At 44.6% G+C, this 12,761-nt stretch overlaps 1 protein-coding gene across 4 annotated transcripts in view; it reads left to right on the forward strand.

Moving 5' to 3' along the window:
- mia3 (MIA SH3 domain ER export factor 3) overlaps positions 1-12,761 on the forward strand; it is a 77,876-nt gene that overhangs the window by 31,726 nt on the left and 33,389 nt on the right. For all 4 annotated transcript variants that reach the window (XM_055636123.1, XM_055636124.1, XM_055636125.1 and 1 more), the window contains one exon: positions 12,544-12,675. In XM_055636123.1, coding sequence (XP_055492098.1) covers positions 12,544-12,675 — 132 coding nt within the window. The remainder of the gene's footprint in view (positions 1-12,543; positions 12,676-12,761) is intronic.

Genomic DNA, 12,761 nt, shown 5'->3' on the forward strand with positions numbered 1-12,761 from the left:
GGTAAAAGGGTTATGGAGAAAAGGCAGGAGAATGGGGTTGAGAGGGAAAGATAGATCAGCCATAATTGAATGGCGAAGTAGATTAAATGGGTTGAACAGCCTAATTCTGTTCCTAGAGCCTACAAACTTATGAACATGTAGTCTAACTTGTCGTAACACCCCACGGGGTTGTCAAACAAGTTGGCACTGAGACACAAGGAAATCCCTGAATAGTGACAAAAATCTCAGGCAAAGGAGGTTTTGGGGAATATCATCTTTCAGCAAGGTGGAGAGGTTTAGGGAAGGAATTCCAAAGCCTGGCACCTGGGCTACTCAAAACATTGCTGCCATTGGTAAAGTACTTGTTAAATTGGGGGGGGGAGCCCAAAAATGAGGAGCTCTGCTTTCTGACTTCAGACAACACAGAGGGAGGCCATTCAATTAATTGCTTCGTTCTCAGCAAAGCCATCCCATCAACCCCACAACCCCTTTACTTCCTCTCACCAATTTCGCTTTGATCCTTTAACCACTTACCAACACTAAAGGGCAATTTACAATGGCTACCTGCATATATTTGACATATGGTAGGAAACTGGGGCACTAAGGGGAAACCAATAGTGTCACAGGAGAGAGCGTGCAAACTCCACACTATCCGTACCCAAGGTCAGGATCGGACCTGGGTTGCTGGAGCACTGTACTGCCCAAAATTGTATTCATCAGTTTGAAAATAAAGACGTCAAACCAGGCATAGAATGATACCTGTTCTGCTGTACCCTTCCACAACATGGACTACCACTGCCGGCACCTCAAGGCACCAGACAGGGACTTCCCACAGACACCGAACCACCAGATGGAATCCCCACAGAGCACCAGAGGGACTACTACAGACACCATACCGCTAGAGAAGGGCTATGCACATTCACATCAAAAGGGACTACCCACAGGCATATCGCAGCACCAGAGTGTCCTTCAATTTCACAGGTAGGCAAACCAACCAGTTTTGCATCCCTAAGGCCAACAGCTCCCTGGCTCCAATAGTCAGACCAGGTTGACAACTAAAGCAGGCACACTATGAACACTCATGGTAAGAGCTTAACAGGAGGAAAGAGGTTCCTTGAATAAGAGGAGTCACATCCTCACGGAGTCACAGGAATCTCTAAGCATTGACCTGTCGAACTGGGGGAGCTGCAGCTGGGATGGCACTTGAGTTTTTTGTGCGGGACAACGTGAAGGCCCAGAATTCTTGGCTGTCCTTTCGAGTATTTCCTTGACCTCATTTGCCGCTTCAGAGCCAAAGGGTTTGGAATGGAAATGAGTCATCCCAAAGGACAGCCTAAGAAAAAGGATGTAGGAAGGAAATGCAGATGCTGGTTTACACCGAAGATGACACAAAATGCTGGAGTAACTCAGCCTGTTGTTTCCTTCAACGAATTGGAGTCATCCAGAGCTGTGTGGCGCTGTAGTTGGGGTGCAGTCACTGTGGAGCTGTTGTTAGCAAAGATCTTTGGTTGTTAGTGAGTGGCGTTGTAGTTGGGGTGCAGTCACCCCGGAGTTGCAGTGGGTGGCGCTGTCGATGGAGTGCAGTCACTGTCTCTGTGCTGTCAGTGTGTGGCGCTGTAGTTGGAGTGCAGTCACTGTCTCTGTGCTGTCAGTGTGTGGCGCTGTCGATGGAGTGCAGTCACTGTCTCTGTGCTGTCAGTGTGTGGCGCTGTAGTTGGAGTGCAGTCACTGTCTCTGTGCTGTCAGTGTGTGGCGCTGTCGATGGAGTGCAGTCACTGTCTCTGTGCTGTCAGTGTGTGGCGCTGTAGTTGGAGTGCAGTCACTGTCTCTGTGCTGCCGGTGGATGGCGCTGTCGATGGAGTGCAGTCACGGTCGCGATGCTGCCAGTGGGTGTCGCTGCAGGCGGAGTGGAGCCATCCGGAACCGTTGCCGGCGGGGGAGCCAATGTATCGGTTGCAGTTCCTGTGCCGCGCGCGCCGCTTCCGACGACGCTCTCCGTCGGTTGACGTGTTTAACGGGTTTAACGTGAAGGAGCCGGCACCGATTGTTGCGTCAGAAGCCGCGGGCCGAACCAGGCCTCCTCGAGCGCGGCTGCTCAGTTTCCGTCCGCGCGGCCGCCATGAGCGCCTCTGCCGTGAGCGCCGGGCCCCCGACAACGACAACGACAACACCGGGGACACACGCACTCGGGACCCTTGCGCTCACCATCGGCCAGGTGAGGATAGCGGGGGCCGGGGGCCGGCAGCAGGCTCAGCTGTCAGGCCGCACAGGGGCTGGCGCTTGGCCCGGCCCGGCCCGGCCAGTCCCATGTTGACAGCTGGATCAGTGAATCAGTGAGAGCCGGGCGAAGGGCAGCGGGCTGCAGGCTCCACAGTGTGTGTGGCTGCTGCCGCTTGACCCGCCGAGCTACCCCAGCACTTGGTGTGTTGGCCAATATTGCAGCATCTGCAGTTCCGTGTCTCTCTGAGTACCGGGGTCCGAAACGTCACCCTTTCCAGTGTTGTCTGTCCCGCTGTGTCACTCCAGCATTTCGTGTCTTCCTTCACTGTAAATGTGTGTCTCTGAATGTACAGAGATCACTGTAAATGTAATGTGTGTGTCACCTGAACCATTACAGTACAAAGCTTTGTTTTGCGGACTGTCCAATCGAATCAACCAATGAGTACAACTGTTAAAAGAGTGGAACGATCGCAGTCAATCATCTTCTGGGATCGCATGCAAAGAGTTGCCATGCCCCGCAGCATCTTGCATCTATCTAGTCTATCAAGGGTTAGAAGGCTGTTAAAGTTATCATATTCGTTCAAAGGGCGGTGGATGCCTCACATTTACTGCTTGATTGGGTAGTGGAGGCAGGACCCTGGGGGTCTCAGTCGTTTGTCAGTTCTGGCATTGATAATAGAGCCACATCGAAACCTCCTATGATTCCATGAATACTTGAGATTTGCTTGGGAATCGAAACCCAGTGGATGCTCCTCGTTGTGGCAAACTCACCCCAGAACCGCAGCTCAACTACCGTCTGCACAGCACCAATGTTCACCTGGAAACATCAGCACAGCTGCGCTCCACACTGTGCCAATACTCGCCTAGTAAGCGCAGCCCAGTCACACTTCCCACAGCACCAAGACCTCACCCCAGAACCGCAGCCTACCCTCCACACTGCCTAAACACACAGCCGGGAACCTCTGCCCTGTGCCATTGTTTACATTGAGACCACAGCCCAACCATGCTCCGCACTGCGCCAACATTTATCCAGAAATCACAGCCCAGCCGCACTGCGCCAACATTCACCCCAGAACTGCAGCCCAGGCTTGCTCTGTTCCTAAATACACCTAAGGTCACTGTGTATGCTGTAGCTGTAGTTACTTCAAATTTACTGTCAAACTATCTGGCAGGGTGCCCCATCACCACAACATCCTGACAACCACCAGAATCCTGCTGGATGCAGTGAGAGGGGGCCCTCCTTGCCAGATCTCTTCTGAACACTCGGAGTTCCACTGTAGAATGCACATTGTCCTTGGGAAGGCTGTGATGAGTATGAGACACCCACCTCATTGTGGACTGCATACTTTGCAAAGATGGTCAGGAAAAGGATGTGAACAGAGGTCTGTCTCGCTGATCTATCGGTTGTTCCCGGAATTGCATAGTTTAGTTTAATTTATTTTACTGTCATGTGTTCCGAGGTACAATGAAAAGCTTTTGTTGCATGCTAACTAGTCAGCGGAAGGACAATAAATGATTACAATCGAGCCATTCAGTGTACAGATATGGGAATAACGTTTGGTGCAAAATAAATCCAGTTCAATCCGATCAAAGGTAGTCTGAGGGTCTCCAAAGCAGTAGATAGTAGGTCATGCCAAGCCAAATGTCTGAAATGTGATGGTCTTCCAGTACAACGAGATGTCCATAAATGCTTCCAGCTAGTGCAATCCAGGCTGCAGGAGTACGTGCCCTGAATTTGGTGCAGCTGATGCAAAGGTTTTGTGGGGCAAGACTGCTGTCTCAAGTCCTTCTGACATTGGACACTTAAGGGGCTAAGCTATATGTAAAAGGCTTTCAAACATGAACATTTTGTATTGTCCTATGGGGGCCATGTGGGTAGCAATAGTGCTGTGTATACAGAATGTGCACATGCTACAAAGGAATAGAACCAATAACACTATTGATGTATAGACTGAACGATACATAGTCGTAGAGTCATACAGCACGGAAACAGGCCTTTTGGCCCAGCTTGAGCCTTTTTGAATATACAGAAGACCTGCGCTATTTTTTTTTGTTGCTGTAAATGTATTGTAAGTGTGTGAATGTATCTACATTCCCATGGTTATCTTATGTAATTCTACCCGTAATATTGATATGTGTTTGTGTGCATGTCTCCAGGGTAACATAAACTGTATTGTTAAGGTAATTGGATTAATATATAGGGAGAAACTTTATATATGTTTTGGCCTAACCATGCGTGCAAATCTACCTATATTAACTTTATAAATTGACTGTTAGTGTGGCTGCATGCATGTGGGTTGTTGCACTTTAATGGTGATCTTTTAATTTTTTGTTGATTTTTGTGAAAATGTACCTGTGGTGACTTTATAAATTGGTGTTGAATATAGCAGAGTGTTTTATTGGAAATGTGTTTTAAAAAACATATTGCTAATGCAGCTATGTGTCTTCCTTCAATGTCCTATGAGTCCTAGCTCCATGTGAGCATGAGTAATAGAAGCAAGAGTGGCCATTTGACCTTTGGTATCTACTTCAGCCTTCAATCAGTTCACAGTTGATCTTTTACCTGCACTTATCCCATGTCTCATGATTTCCTTAATATCCTTGCTCTTGTCGTTCTGTCTTGTTTGTGCTCACTGGTCTTCTGTGGCCATCTGTGGTGGAGAATTTCAAGAATTTACACCCTACTGAATGAAGAAATGTCTTCTCATTTCTGTCTATAATGGCCTAGACCTGGATTTGAAGTTGTGATCCCTGGATCTGGTCCTCCCAGTCAGTAGAGCAACATCCATCTTTTCAAGCCCCTTCAGACATTTGTATACATCAATGAGATTACCTCTGAATTTGAATTTGTGATTATGGGCCCAGTCTATTTCATCACTCTTTATAGGGCATCCCCATTCCAGGAATCAAGCTGTACTTTGTGTCCATGTCTCATTGGTAACATGCTACTGTTAATGTCAATTATACATTAATATACATATAGTTACTTAACACTAAACATAAGTGCGAATCCCATAAGTAACCCTGTGTGTTTACAAGTTTTTTGAGTTATTGATAACTTCATGAATATAATGTTAATTGAGTCAAATCTATATGAATTTATTCACGGTTGTACTGTTGATGTTGCAGATGTGTGTGCATGTCTCTTTACGAATGTGAACATGTTTAAACATTGACAGAACATGCTTATATGAAGAAGGGTCTCGACTCGAAAGGTCACCCATTCCTTCTCTCCAGAGATTACTCCAGCTTTTTGTGTCTATCTTCGGTTTAAACCAGCATCTGCAGTTCCTACTTACACATGCTTAGATGAGTGTTATATTGATTAACTAAACCAGTGGGACCCATTTGGTCCCGTCCCCTCAACGCGCACGTTGCGGGGGGGGGGGGCCTGCGACGTCACACACACACACACTAACCGCCCCCCACAAGCGCACACACTAACCGCCCCATCACATGCGCGTGCACACTAACCACCCCCCACACACACACACTAACGTCCCCCCCCCTTGATATTATATCACTATTATTCATTCGCTCCTTTTACCCCCAACCCCACCCTATCCACTTATGGATAGCCCCCCAACTGCGCAGATGCGGTTAGAGAGAGAGCAGAGGGAGAGGCAGGGCAAGGGCAGAGGCAGGGAGAGGGCAGAGGCAGGGAGAGGGGAGCTTGTTGCCTTTTTGGACTGGGGTTTCCGGCTGTCCGCTGCCTTTTGGAGCTGGAGTTTCTGATTTGCGACGTCTTTTGAATAACCCGGGAGGTGACGTCAATCAAAGCGCGTGGAAGATTCTGTGAGACGGCTCGGAGCAGACCCATTGTGACTTCATCAGCAGAAGCAGGTTGTTTTAAATTCAGTCTTTTGACGATTTTCAACTTTAATCTGTATTGTCAATAAATAAAGGATGAAATCTTCAGATAAGGTGATCCCGGCCTCGACGGGAAAAATGTCAACCGGAATATGTAAGAATGTTATCGTTACCGCGTATTTTTATCGTGAAGATGTAAAGACACACACATGTACACACGCATATACATACGCACAAGATCTGACTTTTAATTGGTGTATATTATATGATGATGATTTATTGCTCAGCCCTGACAAATCTGCTGCTTGAAAGAATTTGTGTTAAGTTCAATATTTCTGCTTTTAGTTCTTATCCTTGGGTTCCTAAACCTGAAGTACTCACTGGCTCTGTTTTAAAATAGTTTGTGGAATTGGCCTGTGTGACTGTGTAGATGTAATGGGGATGTGGTTGAATGTGTGTGAGGTATTAAATGTTTGACTCCAAATATGTTCATGTAGCTGGTGCGCAGATACATGGTATTCCCAACACATCAGATCAACTAAATACATAATTTAGCATTTCTTTTCACATACAGTATCTCAGAATATTGATGTATATTAATACAAAGAATTACCGTGATTCTGGGTCCAGTAATCCTTCAGTTTTAAAAATCTCATCCTCGTGTTGCAATCTCAACTGGCTCATCTTTTTGTTCTTTGAGATCTCAGCATTCAACCAACTATGTCTCTTGTGTAACAACCACAAACTTCACTTTGGCCTTGGCTGTGGTACCTGGAAGTTATAAAAGTCTTGAGCTCTCAGTTATTTTCACCTGACCACCCCAAAATCTCACTCTTTTGCTTCTTCAGATAATCTAAGATCTACATTCGCCCGTGGTTGATTGCCTGTCCTGATGTCATCTTTGGCTATTTGTCTGTTTTTGCATAATTCTAATCATGTGGTGTTCATTGGGGTACAGCATAGAACAGAACATCACAGAAACAGGCACTTTGACGTGCCAAACATGATGCCAGGTTAAACTAATTTCCTCTGCATTAGGTGATCTGTGCATGTTTTTGGTGATGTAATCAATTAGATATGCACTATAATTTTAATCTTTACTCTCAATCTTTATCCATTTTGAATTGAATCCTTGACGTAGACAAAACTGCGACTTCTTCATTACTATGGAACAAATTATGATAGATGGTATCTCCTTGACCAGTATTTGTTGAGAAGTAGTTCAAATAAATTCACATTACACAAAACATCCATTGTGCTATCTGGTGCCAGACTGATGTGTAATTTGGATAGTGCATGTTTGCAACCTGGAAAAAATGATACAGGTTGCTTTTTGTGATTTTTATGTGTGCATATATATATCTTTAGTTAATAAAATCATCCAAGTGGATGTATTTGTCCATTTTTATTATTATCTGTGTTTCGTGCACTAGATAATGTGGGACATTGCTGCATGGGTTGGAGGCAGGGGTAGTCTTGAAGTGAAGTAATGTTTTAGGCAAGTGATACATGGGCCAGGAGGAACAGTACTTGTCAGTTTCACTTTATTTAGAGTGCCATTTTCCCCAATTATTTTGCTTCCATTTTGGTTTTATAGCTGCAAACGTAATGGAAACTGATTTACATAACTGCTGTAATGCAATGGTTATGTTGCAGCTCTACAAATTACCACCTTGCACCTCTTCCTGAAGAGTTTTTAAAAGAAAACCTCTGCTGTGCTACTTAAATGTATTGTCCAAAACACGATTATCCAGAGAAAGAGTCTACCTATTTATGCCTCTCATCATACATCATTTTCTATACTTCTATGTGGTTACCCAAAGCTTTCAAACCTTCAGAGAAAACAATCCACGTTTGTCCAACCTCTCCCTATAGCTAATACTTTGTAGTCCAGGGCATAACCTGGTGAATCTCTTCTGCACCCTCTCCAAAACCTCCACATCCCTATAATGGAGCAAGCACAACTGCACACAATTCTCTACATGTTTAAAACCAAAGTTTTATAGAGCTGCAGAATTACATACTTTTGCACAATGCCCTGACCGATGAACGTCTTTACCATCCTATCTAGCCTCACCTGTCTCAGTCCTGCAATGGATTCTTCCCTCCCCCGGCCAATCTAGTTTAGACCTACCCGTGTAACACTAGCAAACCTGCCTGCCAGGAGAGTGGTTCCCCTCCAGTTCAGGTGCAACCCATCCCTCATGTACAGGTCACTTCTGCCCGAGGAGAGCTCGCAATGGTCCAAAAATCTGAATCCCTGCCCCCTGCACTAACCCCTCAGCTACAAATTAATCTGCCTTATCTTCCTGTCCCAACCCTCACCAGCACATGTCACCAAGAGTTATCTGGAGTGCGGTACCCTGGATGTCCTGCTTTTTAGCCTGTTGCCTAACCCTATACACATTTTGCAGTACCTCATTCCTTTTCCAACCTATGCTATTTGTGCCAACGTGCACATAGACTTCCGGCTGCTCCACCTCAATCTTGAGAATGCCATACAGCGCATTGAGACTTCCTGGACCTTGGTATCAGGGATGCAACACGCCTTCTTGGAGTCTCGACTACTGCCAAAGAATCTCCTGTCTGCCCCCCCCAAACTAAAGAGTTACCAACTACTATGGCTCTGCCAGACATTATACTTCCTTGCTGTGCCTCAGAGCCAGGCTTAGTGCCATAGCTCTGTCTGATACTGCTGCTTCAACCCTGGTGTGTCATCCCCCCTCGACAGCATCCAAAAGGATGTACCCTGTTTTGAAGGAGGATGGTCACAAGGGTCATCTGCACTCAATGTCTATTTCTCTTCCTCGTGGTCACATACCTTCTCTCTTCCTGGATACTTCACTAAAGTTCATGTATACCAAATCTACTGCCCTAGACTTATTTTGTCTTATTGTACTGAATGTAGGTCAATATCACTTATGGCTACTCTTTTTCATAAATGCTGCAGCAATACTTGTTCATTTAAGTGAAAGTTGAGAAACAAGACACTTTAATGAAAGTTTAATCTTCCACACAACCTGTCAAAGTTGCTCGGCTGACTGAGTTGTATTTCATTTATTTATTGACTAGGATGGTCTTTTTGGTACGGCATCATCTAATCTTCGGCAGCAGCATCCGTTGGATTTGGGAAATAGTAGCGCATGGTTATAACTAAAGTGCTCCCTTAGAAATTGTTTGCAGCATGTTTTGTTTTCAATGGGCTTGATGGAAATTGTGCTCAGATGAGTTGCTAATGTGTATCGATCTATGTTCATTTCAATTGCATTGGCTTTTGGTGGGGTGGGGGAGGGAAGATAAAGTTCTGTTTTGCCTGCTTCTCTCTACATGGTAAGTTATTGGACCGAGTCTTAATTTCAGTGCTTCACGTGAGTTTGAGCAAGTGAAAACTAGCTGGCTTTTTGAGGCAATTGGTGGAATTAAATTGGCCCTTGTATCTCAAGCTTTAGCCTTGAAGCAATATGTCAAGAGGCAAGGCACGAGATTGAAGATGCAAATTAAAGGAATTTATAAAAATGGCAGGTGATTATTGCTAGTCTTAAGATGAATAATAAACTGTTGTACTAAGTGAAGTAATATCTGCATGTGAAAGGGAAGCCTGGTCTTCGATGTCATCGCCTTCCCTCATGGCAGGTTGCTGCTCATTTGCATTTTTGTCTATCCAATAATAAGCCGTAGAGCACTTGGACAATGACAGGGGAGTGGAGCTCTGTTTTATTCACTCTGAAGTTCCTTTCATTCCTGCACATCCCAATGCACATAATCTCCCCAGATGAGGGAATATTAGACGATACTGATCTCTATCATAGAACCAAGAAGCAGAATAAAACTGAAATCGCATCTTTCCATGTCCTGCAAGAACCAGAAGTAGAGACCTCTTTCTATCCCAATCTCTCTCAGCCAGTTCTCTCAATACTTAGAAGTCCAGGTTTGCCAGAATAGCTGGACAGAACCTTGATCACTACAGGAGAGGTTGGATATCAATGCAAAAGCCGGGAGAATCCTTGCTCCTGGCAGTCTGGTGAAGGGTTGTTCAGACGCTTAGTGTTTGGTCGGGCCATCTTTTGAAATGGCAAATGCTGGCAGTTTGTTTGCTGGGCTAAATATTCTGCCACTGTTAATGTGTGGTAGGCATAGGCTTATACAGGTGATGCAACTCTTATACAGTTGGATATTCTGCATTGTGAAACTGCTGCAGTCTGTATTCTGTTGACTGTTCCTAAACTGAGCCTTCAATTCCTGGTTTATCAATAACCCAGGTTCTGTTAATCTATTCCCAGTTTCGTAACCCATAGCAGGTTATTTCATGGCATACTTAGTTAAGTTAAATGGGTGGTAAGTAAACCAGTCGGAAGAACAGGTGCATTTGTTGTATCTGGTTGTTTGGATACTGCTACTGTTACATCAAAAAATCTGCATTCATCATCTTTGGTTTGCTCCATACAACTTGGAATGAGAGGTCTTAGTATAAGCTGCTGTGTATTAAACATAATCTATACTGAACAAACATTTGAGTAGGAAGGAACTGCAGATGCTGTTCCTTCAGAGCAGCATCTCTGCCTGTCCCGCTGAGTTACTCCAGCATTTTGTGTCTACTAACAAACATTTAACTGTTGGGTAGACTGAAAAAGCTGGAGTAACTCTGCGGGTCAGGCGGCATCTCTGGAGAAAAAGAATAGGTGGGTCCAAGACCCTTCTTTAGACTGAGAGTCAGGGGAAACGGAAACAAGGGACATGGACGGTGATATAGAGAGAGACTTGGGTTTTCTTTTTCCCCATTTTATTATAGCATATGAGGCCAAGTGGTGTGAAGAAATGTACGTTCTATCACCGGCCCAAACCACCACCTCCCCATTCTGTGCCCACTCCATTGCTACGCAGACGATACCCAACTCTATCTCCCCCTGAAGCCCAAAAACCAATCTAATCTGTTTAACCTTATCCACTGCCTCGAGGATATAAAGTGTTTGATGGCCCAGAACTTCCTCCAACTAAACGAGAGTAAGTCTGAGGTCATCCTTCTCGGCCCCTCTGACTCAATCAAAATTATAGCAGGCAGCCATGGAAGCCTTACCCCACTACTCAAACCTCACGTCGAAAACCTTGGCGTGATATTTGACTGGGCACTGAAATTTGACAAACAAGTCAATGCCGTGGTAAAAGCTAGCTTCTTTCAGCTTCGGATGATAGCTAAAATAAAACAATTCCTCCAGTTTGATGACCTGGAAAAGATCATCCACACATTCATCTCCTCCCGCCTAGATTACTGCAACTCCCTTTACACTGGCATCAGCCAATCTTCCCTGTCCCGCCTGCAACTGGTCCAAAACGCCGCAGTGAGACTCCTGACGGGCACCCGAAAAAGGGACCACATCACCCCGATCCTGGCCTCTCTCCACTGGCTCCCTGTGCGGTTCCGTATAAACTTCAAAATACTCCTCCATGTCTACAAAGCCCTCAATGGGCTTGCCCCCACCTACATAAAAAGTCTTCTCACCCACCACTCCACCTCCAGGCCCCTCAGATCGGCCGACTTGGGGTTGCTGAATATCCCCCGGTCTAGGCATAAGCTCAGGGGCGACCGCGCCTTTGCGGTTGCAGCCCCTAGGCTGTGGAACAGCATCCCCTTTCCCATCAGAACTGCCCCCTCCATCGACTCTTTTAAGTCAAGACTAAAGACTTATCTATACTCCCAAGCGTTTCCTGATGTCCTCTGAGTGAGGGCTACATGTATATATGTATGTAGTCTGTTTTTGTTGTACTATTCTTATAACAAATGTAAAGCACTTTGGCCAACGAGAGTTGTTTTTTAAATGTGCTATATAAATAAATGTGACTTGATTTGACGACTTTTAGTTAGGGGGTGAAAGTTGAAATGCATTAAGCTGAAATAAAACAATTTAAAAACTCATGCCAAGTTTGCAGACCGTGTAGAGAGGTTTCATATTAGTTGCACCATTTAGTATCAGCTGGAATCTTCATTAAAAAATGTAACTTATGTAAGATTAAGTCACCTTAATTTTTCTTATTCTTTAAAATGCTGTGTAAATAGCGAATAATTGTACGTTTTTTATTGATTTCTAAGTAACTTTCACGAGCAACATGTGTGCCAAGTTTACTCCATTAATTCAATTGCAAGGGCACACATTTGAAAATACTGTAATCTGTCCATTGCACTGTAATCACACAAATTGCCAGCCCGTTAATTAAATGTTAGTGTTTTCCAGTAAACATCACTGAATATGATTTGATATATTTAAATGCATTTGTAAAACAATGGGTCAGAGGGTGGGATTGGGATGTTTCATTATTGTAAAGCACGTGTTCAACATTTAACTCTCAGGTGATCTGTATCTGGTTATTGGGTATGAGCTCTAGGTTTATGAACTATGATCTAGAAAAGCTACCATCATGTAAATCCTTAAATTGTGGTGAAGAAGGACAGAGATGATGACATTTGCTATTGTAAGCTTTGTAATTCAAGTAACAGTAAAACAATAACCAATGATCTAATGTCCTTTGTTGTATTTACAGCTTATGTCTTCTTTGACTGAAGAAATGAGGCTTGGCCCAGATTTCCATGGAGTGCCATGGGAGCCCATTTTAATAACTGCTGCTCTGGGAATCCTTACTTTCTTTATCTTTATATGGCGAACCTGCCTTTCAGTAAGTGAGATTATTTTTCACATCACCAAATTTAGAACTTTTGCTGAACACTGATTTAATTATTATTTGATAGAAACTACTGACCT

The sequence above is a fragment of the Leucoraja erinacea genome, chromosome 5 (genome assembly GCF_028641065.1).
Source record: "Leucoraja erinacea ecotype New England chromosome 5, Leri_hhj_1, whole genome shotgun sequence".
In the NCBI taxonomy this organism is placed as follows: Eukaryota; Metazoa; Chordata; class Chondrichthyes; order Rajiformes; family Rajidae; genus Leucoraja; species Leucoraja erinaceus.